This window comes from Salvelinus namaycush, unplaced genomic scaffold (genome assembly GCF_016432855.1).
Source record: "Salvelinus namaycush isolate Seneca unplaced genomic scaffold, SaNama_1.0 Scaffold204, whole genome shotgun sequence".
In the NCBI taxonomy this organism is placed as follows: domain Eukaryota; kingdom Metazoa; phylum Chordata; class Actinopteri; order Salmoniformes; family Salmonidae; genus Salvelinus; species Salvelinus namaycush.
In genome coordinates, this window is record NW_024058831.1 from 224,672 (window position 1) to 251,115 (window position 26,444).

The 26,444-nt window shown below is 43.7% G+C and overlaps 1 protein-coding gene across 3 annotated transcripts in view; it reads right to left on the reverse strand.

Moving 5' to 3' along the window:
* The window catches only part of chn2 (chimerin 2), a 46,965-nt gene extending 21,549 nt beyond the window's left edge, over window positions 1-25,416 (reverse strand). Inside the window, exons 1-6 of one of the 3 annotated variants that reach the window (XM_038983966.1) lie at window positions 24,919-25,416; window positions 12,893-12,931; window positions 7,758-7,813; window positions 6,770-6,801; window positions 6,383-6,496; window positions 6,008-6,281 (exon numbers count right to left, since the gene is read on the reverse strand). In XM_038983966.1, coding sequence (XP_038839894.1) covers window positions 6,008-6,281; window positions 6,383-6,496; window positions 6,770-6,801; window positions 7,758-7,813; window positions 12,893-12,931; window positions 24,919-24,967 — 564 coding nt within the window. In that variant the 5' untranslated portion in view covers window positions 24,968-25,416. The remainder of the gene's footprint in view (window positions 1-6,007; window positions 6,282-6,382; window positions 6,497-6,769; window positions 6,802-7,757; window positions 7,814-12,892; window positions 12,932-24,918) is intronic. The other 2 variants (XM_038983967.1, XM_038983968.1) reach the window with 2 other exon arrangements.
* Between the last annotated feature and the right edge of the window lie 1,028 nt (window positions 25,417-26,444).

Here is a 26,444-nt window from a genome sequence, read left to right on the forward strand (position 1 = left end):
CTGGACAGAGTATTATAGTACAGTGTTAACTAAAGTCAGTAAAGATACAGGCTGATACTGGACAGAGTATTATAGTACACTGTTAACTAAAGTCAGTAAAGATACAGGCTGATACTGGACAGAGTATTATAGTACACTGTTAACTAAAGTCAGTAAAGATACAGGCTGATACTGGACAGAGTATTATAGTACAGTGTTAACTAAAGTCAGTAAAGATACAGGCTGATACTGGACAGAGTATTATAGTACACTGTTAACTAAAGTCAGTAAAGATACAGGCTGATACTGGACAGAGTATTATAGTACAGTGTTAACTAAAGTCAGTAAAGATACAGGCTGATACTGGACAGAGTATTATAGTACACTGTTAACTAAAGTCAGTAAAGATACAGGCTGATACTGGACAGAGTATTATAGTACAGTGTTAACTAAAGTCAGTAAAGATACAGGCTGATACTGGACAGAGTATTATAGTACACTGTTAACTAAAGTCAGTAAAGATACAGGCTGATACTGGACAGAGTATTATAGTACAGTGTTAACTAACGTCAGTAAAGATACAGGCTGATACTGGACAGAGTATTATAGTACACTGTTAACTAAAGTCAGTAAAGATACAGGCTGATACTGGACAGAGTATTATAGTACAGTGTTAACTAACGTCAGTAAAGATACAGGCTGATACTGGACAGAGTATTATAGTACAGTGTTAACTAAAGTCAGTAAAGATACAGGCTGATACTGGACAGAGTATTATAGTACAGTGTTAACTAAAGTCAGTAAAGATACAGACTGATACTGGACAGAGTATTATAGTACAGTGTTAACTAAAGTCAGTAAAGATACAGGCTGATACTGGACAGAGTATTATAGTACAGTGTTAACTAAAGTCAGTAAAGATACAGGCTGATACAGGCTGATACTGGACAGAGTATTATAGTACAGTGTTAACTAAAGTCAGTAAAGATACAGGCTGATACTGGACAGAGTATTATAGTACACTTAACTAAAGTCAGTAAAGATACAGGCTGATACTGGACAGAGTATTATAGTACAGTGTTAACTAAAGTCAGTAAAGATACAGGCTGATACTGGGCAGAGTATTATAGTACACTGTTAACTAAAGTCAGTAAAGATACAGGCTGATACTGGACAGAGTATTATAGTACACTGTTAACTAAAGTCAGTAAAGATACAGGCTGATACTGGACAGAGTATTATAGTACACTTAACTAAAGTCAGTAAAGATACAGGCTGATACTGGACAGAGTATTATAGTACACTTAACTAAAGTCAGTAAAGATACAGCCTGATACTGGACAGAGTATTATAGTACACTTAACTAAAGTCAGTAAAGATACAGGCTGATACTGGACAGAGTATTATAGTACACTGTTAACTAAAGTCAGTAAAGATACAGGCTGATACTGGACAGAGTATTATAGTACAGTGTTAACTAAAGTCAGTAAAGATACAGGCTGATACTGGACAGAGTATTATAGTACACTGTTAACTAAAGTCAGTAAAGATACAGGCTGATACTGGACAGAGTATTATAGTACACTGTTAACTAAAGTCAGTAAAGATACAGGCTGATACTGGACAGAGTATTATAGTACAGTGTTAACTAAAGTCAGTAAAGATACAGGCTGATACTGGACAGAGTATTATAGTACACTGTTAACTAAAGTCAGTAAAGATACAGGCTGATACTGGACAGAGTATTATAGTACAGTGTTAACTAAAGTCAGTAAAGATACAGGCTGATACTGGACAGAGTATTATAGTACACTGTTAACTAAAGTCAGTAAAGATACAGGCTGATACTGGACAGAGTATTATAGTACAGTGTTAACTAACGTCAGTAAAGATACAGGCTGATACTGGACAGAGTATTATACTACACTGTTAACTAAAGTCAGTAAAGATACAGGCTGATACTGGACAGAGTATTATAGTACAGTGTTAACTAACATCAGTAAAGATACAGGCTGATACTGGACAGAGTATTATAGTACAGTGTTAACTAAAGTCAGTAAAGATACAGGCTGATACTGGACAGAGTATTATAGTACAGTGTTAACTAAAGTCAGTAAAGATACAGACTGATACTGGACAGAGTATTATAGTACAGTGTTAACTAAAGTCAGTAAAGATACAGGCTGATACTGGACAGAGTATTATAGTACAGTGTTAACTAAAGTCAGTAAAGATACAGGCTGATACAGGCTGATACTGGACAGAGTATTATAGTACAGTGTTAACTAAAGTCAGTAAAGATACAGGCTGATACTGGACAGAGTATTATAGTACACTGTTAACTAAAGTCAGTAAAGATACAGGCTGATACAGGCTGATACTGGACAGAGTATTATAGTACAGTGTTAACTAAAGTCAGTAAAGATACAGGCTGATACTGGACAGAGTATTATAGTACACTGTTAACTAAAGTCAGTAAAGATACAGGCTGATACTGGACAGAGTATTATAGTACACTGTTAACTAAAGTCAGTAAAGATACAGGCTGATACTGGACAGAGTATTATAGTACACTTAACTAAAGTCAGTAAAGATACAGGCTGATACTGGACAGAGTATTATAGTACAGTGTTAACTAAAGTCAGTAAAGATACAGACTGATACTGGACAGAGTATTATAGTACAGTGTTAACTAAAGTCAGTAAAGATACAGGCTGATACTGGACAGAGTATTATAGTACAGTGTTAACTAAAGTCAGTAAAGATACAGACTGATACTGGACAGAGTATTATAGTACACTGTTAACTAAAGTCAGTAAAGATACAGGCTGATACAGGCTGATACTGGACAGAGTATTATAGTACAGTGTTAACTAAAGTCAGTAAAGATACAGGCTGATACAGGCTGATACTGGACAGAGTATTATAGTACAGTGTTAACTAAAGTCAGTAAAGATACAGGCTGATACTGGACAGAGTATTATAGTACAGTGTTAACTAAAGTCAGTAAAGATACAGACTGATACTGGACAGAGTATTATAGTACACTGTTAACTAAAGTCAGTAAAGATACAGGCTGATACTGGACAGAGTATTATAGTACAGTGTTAACTAAAGTCAGTAAAGATACAGACTGATACTGGACAGAGTATTATAGTACACTGTTAACTAACGTCAGTAAAGATACAGGCTGATACTGGACAGAGTATTATAGTACAGTGTTAACTAACGTCAGTAAAGATACAGGCTGATACTGGACAGAGTATTATAGTACACTGTTAACTAAAGTCAGTAAAGATACAGGCTGATACAGGCTGATACTGGACAGAGTATTATAGTACACTGTTAACTAAAGTCAGTAAAGATACAGGCTGATACTGGACAGAGTATTATAGTACACTGTTAACTAAAGTCAGTAAAGATACAGGCTGATACTGGGCAGAGTATTATAGTACAGTGTTAACTAAAGTCAGTAAAGATACAGGCTGATACTGGACAGAGTATTATAGTACAGTGTTAACTAAAGTCAGTAAAGATACAGGCTGATACTGGACAGAGTATTATAGTACACTGTTAACTAAAGTCAGTAAAGATACAGGCTGATACTGGGCAGAGTATTATAGTACAGTGTTAACTAAAGTCAGTAAAGATACAGGCTGATACTGGACAGAGTATTATAGTACAGTGTTAACTAAAGTCAGTAAAGATACAGGCCATTAGAACAAGCCTGGCTCCACTCCATAGGGACATACGCTACATCCCAAATGGCAACCTATTCCCTACTTAGTACATTACTTTTGACCAGAGCCCTATAGGACCTGGTCAAAAGTTGTACACTATAAAGGGGATAGGGTGTAATTTAGGACGCAGAAGAGAGGAAACAGGAGGACTGCACTTTGACCTCCCGCTTTTTTTGGGACATGACAGACTGGCAGGTGTTTGTCCAACACTGAAAGCCTAAAATCAGGAGACCTGTCATTGGCCCAACTCGTCATGTTTTCCAAGACTGCATCCCAAATGGCACCTCTTTAGTGCTCTACTTTTGATCAGGACCCATAGGGCTCTGGTCAAAAGTAGAGCATTGTATAGGGAATAGGGTGCCATTTGGGACATAACCCAAGCTTGACAGATTGAAGTGTGACACTCAAAACAACAAATTTTTACAGACACACTGACATTACTGACTGACAGGCTGGCAGTCTGATGTCAAAACTCAAAACATGCTCTAGATATCCACTCACGTCTGCTGGGAACCCCCCCCCCCCCCCCCAATACTATACAAGGTCAGACAGTCTGTATTTGACCAGACCAAATAGCCTAGAATATGTACTTTCTGTATATCAGGTCCTGTATGTTTTCTAACATAAATACACACACTGCTATGGAGGATCCTCCTGGAGGAGTTTAGTGTTAAGGATTCATCTCTGAACGTGTTGGAATCCGTCAGAGTCCATGAACTACTGACCAAGTTAAGAGCCTGCAGGGATAGAGCTGCCTCCTGCAGTAAGGGCTTAAGGCTCTCTGTCCCCTTCACTCTAACTCTAGTGGACAGACAGTGACATGAATAGCACAGTGCTGGTAGGTGTTGGAAAGGAGCAGAGAGGAAACGGACGCCTTGCAACGCCACTGACTCAGGCAGGACTGCCTTGTTGCTGTCAGACGACTGATGGAGACCCATGTGCGTCCCAAATGGCACCCTATTCCCCATATAGGGCATTACTTTTACCAGGGCAAAGGTAGTGCACTACATAGGAAATATAGTGACATTTGGGAGGGACACAACCTTAATGCTGTTTATCAGAACAAAATGATTTGTTCAATATTCCAAGAAGCACCAGGGGTGTGTGGCTTGTATGAGAGGAACATAACGTCAAGACATCTTCACCCAACCAAACATGGATGAAGGAAAGGCTTTGTGATTTTACCATGTTTAAAAGTCAAAGACTGAAGAAAGATAACATTTCCAATCACAGCTAAGTGTGAAATGTGCTGTTGATATGCTATGGCTTGGTCCGGTTGCCACCTAGTGGTGAGATGTGGGAATTGCTAACACCCTAGACCGACACAGTAGAATGAAAGCATTTCGCTAATATAATGAGTCACAGACAGTCAATATCCTTCAGCAGTTAGTTGATGAGAACAAATGGTGTGAAATGTGTGATTCATCTATAGCCCTAGAACAGTGTCTGTCTGACATAGAATAACATCCCAGTCCTGTTGGTCATCATGACCTTTAATGAGAAGTGATGTCAGGAAGGAAACACCCCCCTGCAGAGACAATGTGTCTCTCTCTCATGAGAAACGGTTACATAATGAAAAACTCCATCCTTACTGCAGATGCTGATAGAGTAGAAGGTAATGAACATGTTTTAGGGACAGGAGTTTTTCCAGACCGTGTGGCGAGACCAGGAAAAACTCTGGTCTGTTACAGTCCATAGCTAAGGCCCAGAGTTGTTCCTGTTCAGGTCAGAACTATAGTTAGGAAACACAACAGTAGTAGATGTATCACATTAATACATAGTTAACCTGGTGCTATGGGAGAGAACCACCACCATTCCCAATGTCACCATCCACACCACCCCAACATCCCCAATGTCACCATCCACACCACCCCAACATCCCCAATGTCACCGCCACCGCCGCCACCCCCAATGTCGTCGCCGCCACCACCCCCAATGTCGTCGCCACCCCCAATGTCGTCGCCGCCGCCACTCACCAATGTCGTCGCCGCCGCCACTCACCAATGTCGTCGCCGCCGCCACTCACCAATGTCGTCGCCGCCGCCACTCACCAATGTCGTCACCGCCACTCACCAATGTCGTCACCGCCACTCACCAATGTCGTCACCGCCACTCACCAATGTCGTCACCGCCACTCACCAATGTCGTCACCGCCACTCACCAATGTCGTCACCGCCACTCACCAATGTCGTCACCGCCACTCACCATCCCCATCAATGTCATCACTAAAGTAACTTTTCATAGCACTTAGTTACATAAAGTCAAAGCGATGTACTGTAGTATCTCACCTTACTGTCCTCTCTTTGGAAGGTGACCCTACGGGGTTCAGTGCGTCCCCGGCTCAGCCGGTGCCCCATCTTGTCCTTCAGCAGGGATGTGTAGCCCAGGTGTTCATAGATGGGGTTGGTGGTCATCTTGGCGATGTACTCTGCTGCCTTGGTCTCGATGTACAGGGTGATGAGGCCATCCGTCACCAGGTCATGGACCGTCTCAAAGCGCTTCTCCCCCACAAAGTGCTTCCCGTCATAGAACAGTCTGTAGTTCAGGGTCTGGTGCCCAAACCTGGGGAGAGGGAGGTAGAGTGAGTGGGTGGGTGGGGAGAGCGTTTTTGACACGGTGTGTATATTTAGTAAGTAAATGTGTGTGTGTACTGTGTACAGTACCTTAAGGCCAAGGTGTGTGTCCCTGGCTGTCTCTGGCTCTCTCTGACGAGGTAAGCCCCGTCTGCTCCTCCCAGTAGCTCATCTGCACACTCTCTCGATAGCATGCCATGGAACCTTGAGAGAGCCACAAGTCTCCTGTCAATGCCGCCACAAGTCTCCTGTCAATGCTGTGGCCTTGTCTACGGACCTTGATGTCTCTGTCCCTGTCCTTCTGGATTTAACACTCAATTATCCCCATCCTCTTGCACACACAGGGACACACAGACCTTCAACACCCTAAGCACATGTAAAGCTTGACGTTAATGATAAATCACACAGCTAGAGCCAGCCTCCCCAGCAGCTGTATTAGAACATGGATGAAAAATCAAAGTAAGTCCCACTACTCACTCTCTGCCGTAATATTTGGGTCTGGTCTCCATCTGTAAATCCAGAGGAGAGAGACAAGATACATTGGCTGACAGAGACATAGTCAGTTGAAAGGTCACTTCAATGGCTTGGCCAAGAGATCTAACAACCTGTTTAGATTGAAGGATAAACGTTTCATAAAGGATGTCTGTGTCTCTCTGCCAATCCTATTTAATTTCAATTTAAGGAGCTTTATTGGCATGGGAAACATATATTTACATTGCCAAAGCAAGTGAAATAAACAAAATGTACAGTAAACATTACACTCACAAAAGTAAAAGAATTAAGATTTCAAATGGTATATTAAGTATATATACACAGTGTTGTAATGATGTGCAAATAGTTAATGTACAAAAGGAAAATAAATATAGGTTGTATTTACAATGGTGTTTGTTCTTCACTGGTTGCCCTTTTCTTGTTGCAACAGGTCACAAATCTTGCTGCTGTGATGGAACAATGTGGTATTTCACCCAGTAGATATGGGAGTTTATCAAAATTGGATTTGTTTTCGAATTCGTTGTGAGTTTGTGTAATCTGAGGGAAATGTGTGTCTCTAATATGGTCATACATTTGGCAGGAGGTTAGGAAGTGCAGCTCAGTTTCCACCTCATTTTGTGGGCAGTGTGCACATAGCCTGTCTTCTCTTGAGATCCAGGTTAGGTATTCTGCCACTGTGTACTCTCTGTTTAGGGCCAAATAGCATTCTAGTTTTCTCTGTGTGACTCTCCCTCTCTCATCCTGCCAATTGCCTGACCTCTTTACCATTCGGTGTCAGATTAGAGATAAGAAAACGACAATGTGGTAAATGATTAGTTTATCAGTATGTTGGTTACATTATCACAACAGATCAGGCATCCGATCACAGAATACTGTAGTCTATATGGTTGCCTCGCTGATGATTCTGAGACACTTTGAGAGAAGGGTAGACAATGGGGGTGTAGCTTAATGTTTAAAGAGGTACAGTGCTGACCTCCTGAGGGCAGGTCATCCTCTTGGGCCGAGGAGCTTCCTGCTGGAGCCGGTACACTGTTAGAGACAAACATGGACTGTCAGGTAAAAAGCATAGTATTGAGTATTAGAACGGCTGCACTGCTGAGGCCACGATATGTCCGCTGTGAGAGAGTTACACAGCCTTAAGGGAGCAACACAGTCTACGGACACTGAGGCCACGATATGTCCGCGTCCAGAGAGTTACACAGCCTTAAGGGAGCAACACAGTCTACGGACACTGAGGCCACGATATGTCCGCTGTGAGAGAGTTACACAGCCTTAAGGGAGCAACAGAGTCTACGGACACTGAGGCCACGATATGTCCGCGTCCAGAGAGTTACACAGCCTTAAGGGAGCAACACAGTCTACGGACACTGAGGCCACGATATGTCCGCTTCCAGAGAGTTACACAGCCTTAAGGGAGCAACACAGTCTACGGACACTGAGGCCACGATATGTCCGCTTCCAGAGAGTTACACAGCCTTAAGGGAGCAACACAGTCTACGGACACTGAGGCCACGATATGTCCGCGTCCAGAGAGTTACACAGCCTTAAGGGAGCAACACAGTCTACGGACACTGAGGCCACGATATGTCCGCTTCCAGAGAGTTACACAGCCTTAAGGGAGCAACACAGTCTACGGACACTGAGGCCACGATATGTCCGCGTCCAGAGAGTTACACAGCCTTAAGGGAGCAACACAGTCTACGGACACTGAGGCCACGATATGTCCGCTGTGAGAGAGTTACACAGCCTTAAGGGAGCAACACAGTCTACGGACACTGAGGCCACGATATGTCCGCTTCCAGAGAGTTACACAGCCTTAAGGGCGCAACACAGTCTACGGACACTGAGGCCACGATATGTCCGCTTCCAGAGAGTTACACAGCCTTAAGGGAGCAACACAGTCTACGGACACTGAGGCCACGATATGTCCGCGTCCAGAGAGTTACACAGCCTTAAGGGAGCAACACAGTCTACGGACACTGAGGCCACGATATGTCCGCTTCCAGAGAGTTACACAGCCTTAAGGGAGCAACACAGTCTACGGACACTGAGGCCACGATATGTCCGCGTCCAGAGAGTTACACAGCCTTAAGGGAGCAACACAGTCTACGGACACTGAGGCCACGATATGTCCGCTGTGAGAGAGTTACACAGCCTTAAGGGAGCAACACAGTCTACGGACACTGAGGCCACGATATGTCCGCTTCCAGAGAGTTACACAGCCTTAAGGGCGCAACACAGTCTACGGACACTGAGGCCACGATATGTCCGCTGTGAGAGAGTTACACAGCCGTAAGGGAGCAACACAGTCTACGGACACTGAGGCCACGATATGTCCGCTGTGAGAGAGTTACACAGCCTTAAGGGAGCAACACAGTCTACGGACACTGAGGCCACGATATGTCCGCTTCCAGAGAGTTACACAGCCTTAAGGGAGCAACACAGTCTACGGACACTGAGCCGACGGTGGTCCGTTTCGCGTCGAGTTCCAAAAATTCAGACGAACAAAGACTACGTAGACAGCAACACAAACGGACCTCCTTCAGCTCTGTTTACGTAGACTGTAGACCGCTTCACACACACACACACGGAGACAGTAATTCATGCATTATTTCCCTATGGGACAATAAAGTTTAGTAACGTATTCATTCATGCACTGTATGGGGTCATCAGCTGGACATACAGTACCACTACAGTACAGCCATCCCCAATGTATTCATCTCCTTTAAGTCCCATTTTCACTCCACAGCTACCAGGCCGGTCCAGCTTATTCTTCTCAAATTTGGTGCACAAATTTGTTTACATCCCTGTGAGTGAGCATTCCTCCTTTGCCAAGATAATCCAACCACTTGACAAGTTACTGGCCTTGCGATATATGTTCAAGCAGATGTCTAATCATTTGAGTTACACAATTATTAATAACGCCCCAATGCACTCCTCTTGCAGCTCCCTCTGTCACATGCTACATGTTCAACACTATTCTTAACCATGGAACATGTTTGTGTGCAGTGTTCCCAGCAGGACTTGAGAGTGGCACTAGATTGAGGAGTTAAAACTGTCCATTAGGAAGTTAGAAGGTTATAGTTGCTCTAATATTGGACATGCAGCATATGGCCACTGACAGTATGATTCAAAGATGGCTGGCTCACTATTAGCCCAACTCAGAGCAAAGTCAACAAGGAACAGTAGGAACACCAGGAGCTGTTAGCTAAGTCGAAGATAACCACACGCTAATGTCTCTCAGTGGTTTATATGACAGGTCCCATACATCACCAAACCCTCTGTGTGAATGTCAATGGATATTTCACAGAGGGAGACATCCCAAATGGCACTCTATTCCCTATGCAGTGCACTACTTTAGATCAGGGCCCATAGTGTACTAACTAGAGAATAAGGTGCCATTTGGGACATAACTGTAGTCTAGGGCCTTAGTGCAGGATACGAACAGTGGCTATTAAATCTTAGTACTGGGACACAATGGGGAGACACAGTATGCATCCCAAAAGTCCCCCTATACCCCTACATAGTGCACTACATTTGACCAGAGCCAAGTACTACAGTAAATAGGGTTTAATTCGGGACGCAGGCAGAGTAGCACAGTAACACATGCAGCAGCAGCACTGAGCCAAGCTGCCATCATGGATGAAGTGTACTTAAAGACTGAGTGCTCAGTGTAAATCAGTGAAACTGTTGAAAATGGAATGGAGAAAATCTATCTACGGTTAAGCCTGCCACAGTATAACATATCATAGCTGAGCTGGGGACACTAGGCCTATTGTCTGTAATGTACATATTCTAAGGGCATTACTGTAGACAAAGATTATACTATACTCATGTGATGCAATAAGAATGTGCATGACACTAAGTGCGTGTACCAAATGACACCATATTTCCTACATAGTGCACTACTTTTATAAACACAGCTTTATTGGTGAAGAACACAAAATTATACATGTTTACATATTTAGTGCAAAAGTAATGCTTTAAATAGGGAACAGGGTGCCATTTGAGAACGCATCCTAAGAATGTTGGACGATACAGGATTAGAAGAGACAGACAGTCTTTGCCGAAAACTCTTTCCTCATTGTGATGAACACAGCATTGGGAGTAGTGCCGTTTCCTCATTGTAATGTAACACAGCATTGGGAGTAGTGCCGTTTCCTCATTGTAATGTAACACAGCATTGGGAGTAGTGCCGTTTCCTCATTGTAATGTAACACAGCATTGGGAGTAGTGCCGTTTCCTCATTGTAATGTAACACAGCATTGGGAGTAGTGCCGTTTCCTCATTGTAATGTAACACAGCATTGGGAGTAGTGCCGTTTCCTCATTGTAATGTAACACAGCATTGGGAGTAGTGCCGTTTCCTCATTGTCATGTAACACAGCATTGGGAGTAGTGCCGTTTCCTCATTGTCATGTAACACAGCATTGGGAGTAGTGCCGTTTCCTCATTGTCATGTAACACAGCATTGGGAGTAGTGCCGTTTCCTCATTGTCATGTAACACAGCATTGGGAGTAGTGCCGTTTCCTCATTGTCATGTAACAGCATTGGGAGTAGTGCCGTTTCCTCATTGTAATGTAACACAGCATTGGGAGTAGTGCCGTTTCCTCATTGTCATGTAAAACAGCATTGGGAGTAGTGCTGTTTCCTCATTGTCATGTAACAGCATTGGGAGTAGTGCCGTTTCCCCATTGTAATGTAACACAGCATTGGGAGTAGTGCTGTTTCCTCATTGTCATGTAACAGCATTGGGAGTAGTGCCGTTTCCTCATTGTGATGTAACAGCATTGGGAGTAGTGCCGTTTCCTCATTGTAATGTAACAGCATTGGGAGTAGTGCCGTTTCCTCATTGTCATGTAACAGCATTGGGAGTAGTGCCGTTTCCTCATTGTAATGTAACACAGCATTGGGAGTAGTGCCGTTTCCTCATTGTAATGTAACACAGCATTGGGAGTAGTGCCGTTTCCTCATTGTCATGTAACAGCATTGGGAGTAGTGTAACAGGTTAAGTCTCTGTACTGAATCTTCCCCACAACAGACTTTCCATGCGGGAGCAGGCAGACTCCTGACTGTGAGTTTGTTTTAGTCAGGACAACTCACGTCAACCAGCAAGACCTGGACGTCTTCCACGGACACACACAGGCTGTCTTCCACGAACATGAAGACATAGTGAGCTCCAGCGGAGGCTGCTGAGGGAGAACAGCTCATAATAATGGCTGGAATGGAGTGAATGGTATTTTTTTTATTTTTTTATTTCACCTTTATTTAACCAGGTAGGCAAATTGAGAACACGTTCTCATTTACAATTGCGACCTGGCCAAGATAAAGGAAAGCAGTTCGACACAAACAACAACACAGAGTTACACATGGAGTAAAACAAACATACAGTCAATAATACAGTGAAAAATAAGTCTATATACAATGTGAGCAAGTGAGGTGAGATAAGGGAGGTGAAGGCAAACAAAATATATATATAAATAAAAATATAAAAAAAGGCCATGGTGGCAAAGTAAATACAATATAGCAAGTAAAAAACACTGGAATGGTTGGTTTGCAGTGGAAGAAAGTGCAAAGTAGAGATAGAAATAATGGGGTGCAAAGGAGCAAAATAAATAAATAAATAAATACAGTAGGTAAAGAGGTAGTTGTTTGGGCTAAATTATAGATGGGCTATGTACAGGTGCAGTAATCTATGAGCTGCTCTGACAGCTGGTGCTTAAAGCTAGTGAGGGAGATAAGTATTTCCAGTATCATGAACATGGTTATGTATGACACCATTCCATTCCAGATATTAAACAGAGCCGTCCTCCCCTCAGCAGCCTCCACTGGTGAGCTCTAAAAATATCTCAGCAAGTGTTAGACTGGAGAAGAGAGAGAGAAGTAACAGGAAGCTGTGCTGAAGCATGGCGCGTCCCAAGAAGCCTTACTGTACACACTAACTGTAACAGATTCAAGTATTTCTGCTTTAATATCCTTCACATATAAAAGTCCTTTGTAGTGACATGCAGCAGCCTGGCGGCCATGATGACTAGGCTTCTAACGTTCCACATTCCTCATCGACAACCAATGACTTTACAGTGGATAAACAGTACTTTAGATACTTACAGTAAGACTTCCATATGGGCGGTTGGTAATCCTCAGGATCTGAAACGACAACACAGGAGGAGGGTCAGAGAGAAAGACAGACAGACAGACAGACAAAGAGAGATAGATAGAGACAGACTCCCATATCCATTGGGTGAAATACCAGTGTGCCATCACAGCAGCAAGATTTGAGACCTGTTGTCACAAGAAAAGGGCAACCAGTGAAGAACAAACACCATTGTAAATACAACCTATATTTATGATTTATTTATTTTCCCTTTCGTACTTTAACTATTTGCACATCATGGTGTATATATACACACACATATTACATTTGAAATGTCTTTATTCTTTTGGAAATTCTGTAAGTGTCTTGTTTACTGTTAATATAAAAAAGTATCTATTTCACTTGCGTTGGCAAACATGTTTCCCATGCCAATAAAGCCCTTAAATCGGACAGACAGACAGACAGACAGACAGACAGAGACAGACAGACAGACAGACAGACAGACAGACAGACAGACAGACAGACAGACAGACAGACAGAGTTCAGAACTAGACAGAAGGGAGTTAAAGTGGTTAGACAACAGGCAAATAGAACCGTTTTATTCTTTCTTGGGTGAACTGTCTGTCTCTCTGCGTCCCAGTTCCATTCACTCTGAATGGGTTATGAACTCATCACCATGGTTATTTCAGGGTTGTTTACGTCTCAGTCTAGTTATTCTGCTAGACTAGCATAATTATACACAGGGTTTATTCACACTGTGAAGCCTCTTGAGATATTCACACTGAGCAATGAGTAGAGTTTTATTCAGTCTCCCTGCTTCAAGGAACATCAGTACATGTCCACCTTATTATTTTAGTTAACAGGCTGTGTCCCAATGGCACCCTATTCCCTACATAGTGCACTACTTTTGACCAAAAGCACTATGTAGGGAATAGGGTACGATTTGGGATGCTGCCAAGGTTGCCACACAACAGATCTATAGCACCTGGTGCAGCCCAGGGATATGTCCCTTCTTCACAGATAGATCCATCTTTATAAACACCAGGCAAGCATTATGCCATGATGATGATACACACTATTCATTACCCAAGAAGGGCAACACAAATTAGAACATGTGGAAATGCAATTTCCAGCCCAATACCCATGGGATCTGCTGTAACCTAAGGGGAAAAGTGCTACTTTAATTGCATGGACGGTTGAGGTTTGTGTTTAGTGAAGGAAAATGTAACCACAATTTCTTACTCCTTGTACTCTGTCATCATGCCCACCGTGTTCCCTTGGTAACTCATACGTTGGTACAACTTCCTCCTGCATAATATACTACCTACTATATGCACCATAAGTACCTTGACATAGTCATGTACTGTTACAGTATACAAGCATATCTAATGAATTAGTATGGCTATACTATGGATCTAGGCTGGCAAGGCTGTGCATGACAACTAATCCAGAAACGTAGAAACCTACTGTAGTGTCCTCTGCTACCTTACAGACACGTAGTCAGGTATCATTGTGTAAATGTAGCTTGTAATACTGCAGCAGGTAGAATGATGGAACGTGTCCTTAATGCATCACAACACATCTCTACTGTTCCCGGTGGAAGGATCTCACTGACAGCTGGAGTAACTGCATGTGTGAACAATGAATCACATTAAAAAGGTGAAAGACACACAGAGTTCATTTAAAAAGACCCAGGGACATCTATCTAGGGGTCAATATGCTGTCCCCCCCAGGGGACGGACTGGATGCTAACTACCCTGTGGCTTCCACAGGCCCACCTGAGAGAGTCAAGAAGACCCAGGGACATCTATCTAGGGGTCAATATGCTGTCCCCCCCAGGGGACGGACTGGATGCTAACTACCCTGTGGCTCCCACAGGCCCACCTGAGAGGGTCAAGAATAGCCAGGGACATCTATCTAGGGGTCAATATGCTGTCCCCCCCAGGGGACAGGCTGCATGCTAACTACCCTATGGCTTCCACAGGCCCACCTGAGAGAGTCAAGAAGACCCAGGGACATCTATCTAGGGGTCAATATGCTGTTCCCCCCAGGGTACAGGCTGCATGCTAACTACCCTGTGGCTTCCACAGGCCCACCTGAGAGGGTCAAGAATAGCCAGGGACATCTATCTAGGGGTCAATATGCTGTCCCCCCCAGGGGACGGACTGGATGCTAACTACCCTGTGGCTTCCACAGGCCCACCTGAGAGGGTCAAGAATAGCCAGGGACATCTATCTAGGGGTCAATATGCTGTCCCCCCCAGGGGACAGGCTGCATGCTAACTACCCTGTGGCTTCCACAGGCCCACCTGAGAGGGTCAAGAATAGCCAGGGACATCTATCTAGGGGTCAATATGCTGTTCCCCCCCGCCCCAGGGGACAGGCTGCATGCTAACTACCCTGTGGCTTCCACAGGCCCACCTGAGAGAGTCAAGAAGAGCCAGGTGTGCATGGAGGGGTGTGTCATTGTGCTCTCTCACTCTCAGTAGTGAACTATATTTATAGTCAACAACTCACTGGCAGACCAAACCTGCCTACTGTCATTGTCTGGAACCAACCAGACAATGACCGTCACAGTAAGTTTAGTCTGAGTGAGTAACTGGTCCACTGGATCCCCACGTCAACCACACTGAATGTTTTGTTGTCATCATTGGCAATTTCCATACATTGTTCAGTGTGGGACCCAAGTGGCACCCTGTTCCCATGAAGCTAGGGTTATGGTTGAACCAGGATGTGGACATGAAGCTAGGGTTATGGTTGAACCAGGATGTGGACATGAAGCTAGGGTTATGGTTGAACCAGGATGTGGACATGAAGCTAGGGTTATGGTTGAACCAGGATGTGGACTTGAAGCTAGGGTTATGGTTGAACCAGGATGTGGACATGAAGCTAGGGTTATGGTTGAACCAGGATGTGGACATGAAGCTAGGGTTATGGTTGAACCAGGATGTGGACATGAAGCTAGGGTTATGGTTGAACCAGGATGTGGTCATGAAGCTAGGGTTATGGTTGAACCAGGATGTGGTCATGAAGCTAGGGTTATGGTTGAACCAGGATGTGGTCATGAAGCTAGGGTTATGGTTGAACCAGGATGTGGACATGAAGCTAGGGTTATGGTTGAACCATGATGTGGTCATGAAGCTAGGGTTATGGTTGAACCAGGATGTGGACATGAAGCTAGGGTTATGGTTGAACCATGATGTGGTCATGAAGCTAGGGTTATGGTTGTGGATGAGGGTTGAACCAGGATGTGGACATGAAGCTAGGGTTATGGTTGAACCAGGATGTGGACATGAAGCTAGGGTTATGGTTGAACCAGGATGTGGACATGAAGCTAGGGTTATGGTTGAACCAGGATGTGGTCATGAAGCTAGGGTTATGGTTGAACCATGATGTGGTCATGAAGCTAGGGTTATGGTTGAACCAGGATGTGGACATGAAGCTAGGGTTATGGTTGAACCAGGATGTGGACATGAAGCTAGGGTTATGGTTGAACCAGGATGTGGTCATGAAGCTAGGGTTATGGTTGAACCAGGATGTGGACATGAAGCTAGGGTTATGGTTGAACCAGGATGTGGTCATGAAGCTAGGGTTATGGTTGAACCATGATGTGGTCATGAAGCTAGGGTTATGGTTGAACCAGGATGTGGACTTGTAGCTAGGGTTATGGTTGAACCAGGATGTGGACTTGAAGCTAGGGTTATGGTTGAACCAGGATGTGGACATGAAGCTAGGGTTATGGTTGAACCAGGATGTGGACATGAAGCTAGGGTTATGGTTGAACCAGGATGTGGACATGAAGCTAGGGTTATGGTTGAACCAGGATGTGGTCATGAAGCTAGGGTTATGGTTGTGGATGAGGGTTGAACCAGGATGTGGACATGAAGCTAGGGTTATGGTTGAACCAGGATGTGGACTTGAAGCTAGGGTTATGGTTGAACCAGGATGTGGTCATGAAGCTAGGGTTATGGTTGAACCAGGATGTGGACATGAAGCTAGGGTTATGGTTGAACCAGGATGTGGTCATGAAGCTAGGGTTATGGTTGTGGATGGGGGTTGAACCAGGATGTGGTCATGAAGCTAGAGTTAGGGTTGTGGATGGGGGTTGAACCAGGATGTGGTCATGAAGCTAGGGTTAGGGTTGAACCAGGATGTGGTCATGAAGCTAGGGTTATGGTTGAACCATGATGTGGTCATGAAGCTAGGGTTATGGTTGTGGATGAGGGTTGAACCAGGATGTGGACATGAAGCTAGGGTTATGGTTGAACCAGGATGTGGACTTGAAGCTAGGGTTATGGTTGAACCAGGATGTGGTCATGAAGCTAGGGTTATGGTTGAACCAGGATGTGGACATGAAGCTAGGGTTATGGTTGAACCAGGATGTGGTCATGAAGCTAGGGTTATGGTTGTGGATGGGGGTTGAACCAGGATGTGGTCATGAAGCTAGAGTTAGGGTTGTGGATGGGGGTTGAACCAGGATGTGGTCATGAAGCTAGGGTTAGGGTTGAACCAGGATGTGGTCATGAAGCTAGGGTTATGGTTGAACCATGATGTGGTCATGAAGCTAGGGTTATGGTTGTGGATGAGGGTTGAACCAGGATGTGGACATGAAGCTAGGGTTAGGGTTGAACCAGGATGTGGTCATGAAGCTAGGGTTAGGGTTATGGATTAGGGTTAGGGTTGAACCAGGATGTGGACATGAAGCTAGGGTTGGGTATAGGGAACCATTTGGGAAGCAGACATACTGTACTCTGTCTACCGTCCTACATCTGACTGATAAAAACCAAATGCCTTTGTTCAAAAGATCTAGTTTAAGTATCAAATAGCAACCAATTCACTACACTTCCCTTATGGGCCCAGGTATAAAGTAGCACACTAGAGAGAGAATAGGGAGCCATTAGGGAAGTAACCATACTGTATGTCTACAGTGGATGTGTCACAAAGCCTTTGTTCAATAGATCTAGAAACAGCACTCAGAAGAGAGACTTTATGGACAAACTTTCCCCAACTCAAAACCCTGGCACTTCAGAACACGGCTTGATTTATAGAAAATTGACTGGCCTTCCGGCTCCATTTACTAGTGTGGGCAAATTGCTTGGGGGGGGGGGGGGGGGGGGGGTGTATTGTCTACAGAAACTCAGAAGCTTGGTCATTGTGTCTCTGCTCTGGCGAGCAATCAAAATGAAATGATTCTACTGTGGATCATTTGGAGAATGCTCTCTTTTTAATAACTGGTTATTCTGGAAGGGTATTGTCTGGGGGTGTGAGGTCCTTCAGGGCAGGCCCTGAGCTGACGCATACTACTCTAAAGGAGCCCGTCCCCATTAAATGGATGGCATAAGGGCTATGCCACATTTGGCAAAGCACAAGATATAAGGACTTGTTATAACACGCTTAAATAATATGACATGATTGGTGGAGTGTGCTGTATGCGTAGGCCTAAGAAAGGGTTTGAGAAAGCTGAAGAAGATATACTGGTTAGAGACCGAATTTCAAATAGGGAAAGTTGAACTCCTGCAGCCTGTGTGTTGTGGAGGAAGAAGAGAGAGAACACACACAGTAGCTGGAGGGTAAGGGTCGCCCCCTCAGGAGACAGACAGTATATTAATTGTGTTGCCCTCCGTTACCCACCAGTCACTGGAAGAATTTGATAAAATAATTACAGCGGTGTGTGTGTGTGTGTGTTCTCCGGGTGTTTGTTTTGGAAGCAAAGAGAATAAGAGATGAATAAAGATCAAGCTTAGCAAAGATGTTCTCCACTGAGAGGACTTGTGCTCCAGCAAGATTGAACAAAATGTAGATTTCATGTGAGCGGAAAATATTTTAGGTATCTCAGATTGTTCTGGGAATTCTCACATGGAAACTTCATTGGGAGGAAGGATGTTTAATATGCTTTTACATTAGTATCCTCTCCCGCTGGTGTGGAATCACCCTGGAACACGCCTACTCACAGAAAAAGACGCCACGCTCCTCTCAAAATCATCACTATCCATATGGACAGCTAGACCCAACTAAACATATGGCCACACACAGGGATACAGCACAGCCCCTGTAGGGAGACCATCTGTGCATCAAACTGTTCTAAAACAAGCATATCCAGACAGCAAGTAAGTGTGTGTGTGTGTGTGTGTGTGTGTGTGTGTGTGTGTGTTTGCGTGCACAGGTATGCACAGATGTGTGTGCACACAGATGCACACACAGGTATGCACAATCACACGTACAGTGTGTACACAAGTGTGAATAAATGTGTGTGTGTGTGTGTGCGCACGCTGAGAGTCTTAGTGTGTTGTGAAATCTGTTATGAATGTGTTGTAAGGTTTTTAAATTGTATAACTGCCTTAATTTTTCTGGGCCCCAGGAAGAGTAGCTGCTGCCTTGGCAGGGACTAAAGGGGATCCATAATAAACCCCAGGAAGAGTAGCTGCTGCCTTGGCAGGGACTAAAGGAGATCCATAATAAACCCCAGGAAGAGTAGCTGCTGCCTTGGCAGGAACTAAAGGGGATCCATAATAAACCCCAGGAAGAGTAGCTGCTGCCTTGGCAGGGACTAAAGGGGATCCATAATAAACCCCAGGAAGAGTAGCTGCTGCCTTGGCAGGGACTAAAGGGGATACATAATAAACCCCAGGAAGAGTAGCTGCTGCCTTGGCAGGGACTAAAGGGGATCCATAATAAACCACAGGAAGAGTAGCTGCTGCCTTGGCAGGGACTAAAGGGGATCCATAATAAACCCCAGGAAGAGTAGCTGCTGCCTTGGCAGGGACTAAAGGGGATACATAATAAACCACAGGAAGAGTAGCTGCTGCCTAGGCAGGGACTAAAGGGGATCCATAATAAACCCCAGGAAGAGTAGCTGCTGCCTAGGCAGGGACTAAAGGGGATCCATAATAAACCCCAGGAAGAGTAGCTGCTGCCTTGGCAGGAACTAAAGGGGATCCATAATAAACCCCAGGAAGAGTAGCTGCTGCCTAGGCAGGGACTAAAGGGGATACATAATAAACCCCAGGAAGAGTAGCTGCTGCCTTGGCAGGGACTAAAGGGGATCCATAATAAACCCCAGGAAGAGTAGCTGCTGACTTGGCAGGAACTAAAGGGGATCCATAATAAATAACAGTTTGGTGGGTTAGAAAACCCTTCGGACTGCAGACCCAGTATTCTGGTTAGGTTAGCACCAGGCCAGGCTTCATTGTTTGGTAATGTGATTCCCTGGCTGCATGATGGAAGCCACTGAGGGAACCAGGGTTTCTAATTAATAATGAATGGAGAGAAAGACAGCAGACGCATGTTGAATTAAACAACTCACCATCTCTGTATGGAGACATTAGGACATGTTTTATGTTTTCATAAAAACAGACAACTGTTTAGTTTGTATTTTTTAAGTCACTTCGAGGGTGAGAACCTGCTAAAGTTACTACAATGTGATTTTTTTTATATATCCTTATCTGTTGACACCAGTACTGTCCTGAAGCCTGACTAGTCATGACTAGTAACAGCTTCCACTCCACATGTGAATGCTTATGTGATGCAGAACAGAAACACCTGCAGGATAATGATGTTGAAGAACACACGGCTCTCTTCCTTTACAAGACTGTGTCTGCGTCACAATTAACACACTGTTTCCTATATAGTGCACTGGTGGGCCAGGGCACTACATAGGGCACAGGGTGCCATTTGGGATGCACTCTATGAGACACAAATCCTGCCTCTACTACTATCCAACGGTGTGGTTGCAGGGCTAGGACAGAAGACAAGATACACTTTCATCCTGTATCCCTCCATTTATTCCCAGCCAGAGTAGGGCAGAGTGTTTGCTGAGAGCTGTGTGACTAACAGTGTGCTGGTGGTACACACTACTCAGCTCTCCTGTGCCAGGAATGCGGAGGAGTCGTCTCTCAGATCAGTGCACAGCACAAGCACGGCCACAATTCTTTTTTTTTTATCCAGGGGAAGGGAAAATGATTGTGAAATATATCACTAATCTCTTGTTTTTTTTCCATTGGAGTATAATATACAGTGCAAGTCAGGGCCTGGGAAACGGCTTTTCATCAATGGTCTAATCTTCTTCCAAAACTGTATTACCCAGATTTCTATTATCCTACAGCGGGATGGATAAACATTGTTGGTATTATCCTACAGCGGGATGGATAAACATTGTTGGTATTATCCTACAGCGGGATGGATAAACATTGTTGGTATTATCCTACAGCGGGATGGATAAACATTGTTGGTATTATCCTACAGCGGGATGGATAAACATTGTTGGTATTATCCTACAGCGGGATGGATAAACATTGTTGGTATTATCCTACAGCGGGATGGATAAACATTGTTGGTATTATCCTACAGCGGGATGGATAAACATTGTTGGTATTATCCTACAGCGGGATGGATAAACATTGTTGGTATTATCCTACAGCGGGATGGATAAACATTGTTGGTATTATCCTACAGCGGGATGGATAAACATTGTTGGTATTATCCTACAGCGGGATGGATAAACATTGTTGGTATTATCCTACAGCGGGATGGATAAACATTGTTGGTATTATCCTACAGCGGGATGGATAAACATTGTTGGTATTATCCTACAGCGGGATGGATAAACATTGTTGGTATTATCCTACAGCGGGATGGATAAACATTGTTGGTATTATCCTACAGCGGGATGGATAAACATTGTTGGTATTATCCTACAGCGGGATGGATAAACATTGTTGGTATTATCCTACAGCGGGATGGATAAACATTGTTGGTATTATCCTACAGCGGGATGGATAAACATTGTTGGTATTATCCTACAGCGGGATGGATAAACATTGTTGGTATTATCCTACAGCGGGATGGATAAACATTGTTGGTATTATCCTACAGCGGGATGGATAAACATTGTTGGTATTATCCTACAGCGGGATGGATAAACATTGTTGGTATTATCCTACAGCGGGATGGATAAACATTGTTGGTATTATCCTACAGCGGGATGGATAAACATTGTTGGTATTATCCTACAGCGGGATGGATAAACATTGTTGGTATTATCCTACAGCGGGATGGATAAACATTGTTGGTATTATCCTACAGCGGGATGGATAAACATTGTTGGTATTATCCTACAGCGGGATGGATAAACATTGTTGGTATTATCCTACAGCGGGATGGATAAACATTGTTGGTATTATCCTACAGCGGGATGGATAAACATTGTTGGTATTATCCTACAGCGGGATGGATAAACATTGTTGGTATTATCCTACAGCGGGATGGATAAACATTGTTGGTATTATCCTACAGCGGGATGGATAAACATTGTTGGTATTATCCTACAGCAGGATGGATAAACATTGTTGGTATTATCCTACAGCAGGATGGATAAACATTGTTGGTATTATCCTACAGCGGGATGGATAAACATTGTTGGTATTATCCTACAGCGGGATGGATAAACATTGTTGGTATTATCCTACAGCGGGATGGATAAACATTGTTGGTATTATCCTACAGCGGGATGTCTTTCTGTCCATCCTGGTAGTTTCATGAAGAATAACTTCAAAGTCAAGTCTTGATTGGCTGGACCGACCTCGCTCATGTACTGTAGTTTCCTCATACAACCGCTGTGTCTCCACCGAGAGAGGACGGTCTAGTCAATTAAGGCTTGCAGACTAGAGACTACGGTCACGTAGAAACAGCTGAAGACAGCAGCATCACAGCAACATTTGTTTACGGCAGCAGCAGGAAACCGAGGGGCTAATATGAAGCAGAACGTGTTGTGTTCACAGATTCATTTCTGAGGTTGCATCACAAATGGCACCCTATTCCCTATATAGTGCACTACTTTTGACCAGATCCTTATGGGCACTGATCAAAAGTAGTGCACTATATAGGGTACATGGTGTCATTTGGGATGCAGATGGAGTCATACGCCTCATAGAAAAGATTATTCAAATGTCTCTGTTAGCCAGAAAGCTCTCCAAGAAGATAATGACAGCCATGTGTGACAGGCCCTCTGTCTCTGGCAGCACAGCACCTCGTAACGTCTGGTAATTATATCGAGAGCCCAACAATAATGACAAGCCTCCACACCACAGTCAGAAAATACTTTCCCCTTAAAAAAAGATGCAGTGGTCAAGTGGTAAATCCAGTGCTTTTGGCAACGTACTCATGAGATAATGTCTTGTGAAGTATGAAGTCAGCACAGACAGCCTGTATCAGCCTGGAACGTCTACGTCCCAAATGGCTCCCTATTCCTTATGTAGTGCACTTCATAGATGATAGGGTACCATTTGGGATACAAACATTGTGTCTGGCTCCCATGGGCAGCAGAGCCTTCTGGGTAATTTGACTATGGTATGGTGGTGTGGTGTGGTTGGATAGGGGATTAGAAGACACTAAATAAATACAGGCCATCATATCATATGTTCACTCTGACAACGACGACCCAGCAGCAATAGGATCAAAGACTAGTGCTACTCCCACCCACTGTACATTCTGTAACTTTTGGTCACACTTATCTTAACCTGAGTCAATCATGTAGAGGATAGGAAAAGACTGTCACAAATGTTCAGAATATGACCTGGAAAAGTGCCACAGCTGCTCAAACAAACTGAGTGTGAAACGGCAGTCGCTGGCTGTAGCCTCCTCCTGAACACACAGTATAACTGAGTGTGAAACGGCAGTCGCTGGCTGTAGCCTCCTCCTGAACACACAGTATAACTGAGTGTGAAACGGCAGTCGCTGGCTGTAGCCTCCTCCTGAACACACAGTATAACTGAGTGTGAAACGGCAGTCGCTGGCTGTAGCCTCCTCCTGAACACACAGTATAGATAAACGTGTGGTGCCCATGTTTGTCAGGGTATAAAGTACAAACAACCCTATCACACTGTTGGTTAATGTATGTGGAGGCCACGCCAGTAACCACAGGGAGGGTGTGGGTGTGTGTGTGTGTGTGTGTGTGTGTGTGTGTGTGTATCTCAGTGGAGAAGCGGTTATTCTAGTAGTTTAATAGCCAGGAGAGGGAGAGTGTGTGTGTTATGTCTTTGTCTACCCGGAGGAAAAGTCACCCCTAAAATAAAATCCACCATAGTGAAGCATATGTTGCTTGTCTCACAAACCATCAATGAACATAGGAACAGTCAACTGTGCAGGGCAAGGTGGTGTTTGTTAAGAAGAAACCCAGAGAATCTTCTAGACATCTTCTATAGGTATCAAAAGACAACCAGAACACAGCATACATGGCATCTTGCCAACTAGTGAGTCACCAACTTCAAAATGTTTTACTGGGAATAAACAAGTATTTTTGAAATGTCACATCAAGCCCCAGTCTTCATGGAGGCATGATGGGAAAATGGTAGATTTAGTTAGAGGGACCCCATCCCTGGTGCCCCTACCAACAGAATAGCAGTGGCCACAATGGCCAGTCGACAAGGATTATGGGAACAATTGAGAATTTAATGGTAGTTATCCAAACAAAAACATGTACATCAATGACCATCTCAGCCTGTTCATTGAGAGAGGCGTTCACTTCCTATCCAAGATGATTCCTCACTGAAACCAGACGCAAGAAGGTATGCGTTAAAATACATAAAAACACAATCTATTTGCGAACGACTAGACTGGTATGTCACTCTCAATCAAGCTCTTGAAAGTGGAACGTTTATCATTCTATGTTCAGCGGCGGCAGATGTGAAAGAGAGCAAGAGATGAGAGGAGGCATGAAATGAATTATTATCGATGCGAACGTAGACGACTGTCGTCGTGACTTATTGGGTGATGTCTGTCAATTAAGCACAGATCGATATTTTTTTAAAGTTACATAATGTGTATCACAAACGAAATTCATGCATGCCAACTATGACATGGTTAACTCTCAAGCCCCTATATTAATTGCATTATGCAATAAATATTGAATATAGAGAGAATAACAAGGGTGATAATATTATCATTGATAAGCCTAACAAATAATAAAATGGTAAGGCCGAATACCATATAGTAAATTGTTTGTTATTTGTTTCATCAAACAAAATATTTTAATTTAGGGCTATTACCAGAAGACACTGATGAACCCGAAAGGCTTGAGTTGCTGGATGCTGCCATCCCAATCCGCTTCAGGCTCGGTCTGTTCACTCGCGGTCGGTCGAGGTGCGCTCACAGCCCGTCCCCCGTAGTCCGTCCATCTCACTATGTCACGTAGCGTAGGCTACTCTCACTCGCTGCTTTGGTACGAACTAACACCGTTTATTTCTCGTCCGTTTTCTAAATTGCTCCTCTTGTATGTGTAACGTTCCAGCACGCTTTCACTTCTCTCGGTTCCTTTCCCTGGCGGTTCCCTGCGCGCCGTATGTTGCCGCATTTACTGTAGCTCCACTCACTGGCAGTGGTGTAAAAATAGTCAGACAGGAACAATATCAACTTTCGATCATCTTGTCTAAACGCACAACTATACACACCATTAAAGTTTGTCAAATGTATCCACTGGAAGAGCGGCATATGCTTTCGCCATGTTGAATTAAAAACACAGTATCGTTTTCCATGTGGTGGTGCTACTTCTGGGATCGTATAAACACACTACACTGCGACGGAGCCGCCTTCTTAAAGTGGAAGTATTCAGTAGACTGAAAGAGACCTCTGAACTCCAGTCAATCTGAAGCAGATCTATTCCTCTGAGCTCTGACCTTTGATTTCAATATGATGGTGATGATGGTGACAGAGTGGCTGGGTGCAGGGCAGGCTGCTGGCTCAGTGTCCCCACTCCCCAATGCCATAATAAAAACAAATAACCAGAATAAAATACATATTTGAGGATGTTTAATCAGAACATTAACATGATGACAACTGTATTTGGCTATATTGCATGTGTTAAACTCCAAACCAAGTCCATTTACACCCTTTAAACCATAGGATATTGATTTCAACTGCCTAAAAATAGGTTCTCTCTGGGCTGTATTTTTATAGCACAGGAAGCACAATTCTGATATTTGGTTTGACCAATCAGATCAACTCTGAAAAAGATATTGATGTGAAAAGATCTGATGTGATTGGTCAAAAGACTAATTAGTTGAAAAAATATCATAATTGGGCTGCCTGTCTAAATGCAGCCTTTGTCACCTCACATCAGGGGCGCAGCCAGGGATTTTGGGCCCCATGAAAAGATATCACATTGGGCCCCACCACCACAGGCCACACCAACCCTGCACGGTTTCTGTAACCACACACCTCCAGAAGCCAATCGACCCATTCAAAGCTTTAAATAACTCTACCTTTGCAGGCTTGCAACTCTCTTGTAGTCCAATATTTACTGTATGATATTTACTGACAGCGAGCTGTGAAAATACAACACTGTGCAGACATGCATGCAACATTCTGCATACAGTGGAATTAACTATTTGATGCAAGACTGATACCCTCTATAAGAAATGTGCTAAAGGCCATCTTTTACAGTCTAAATGTAATTTTAATGGTAAAAATCTTGAATGGAAAATTCTCTTAACATGAATGAATAACTTAAAATAAATATAACTTAAATATACATTAACCTCTTCAATTAAAATAAATTAACATTATCATCTATAGA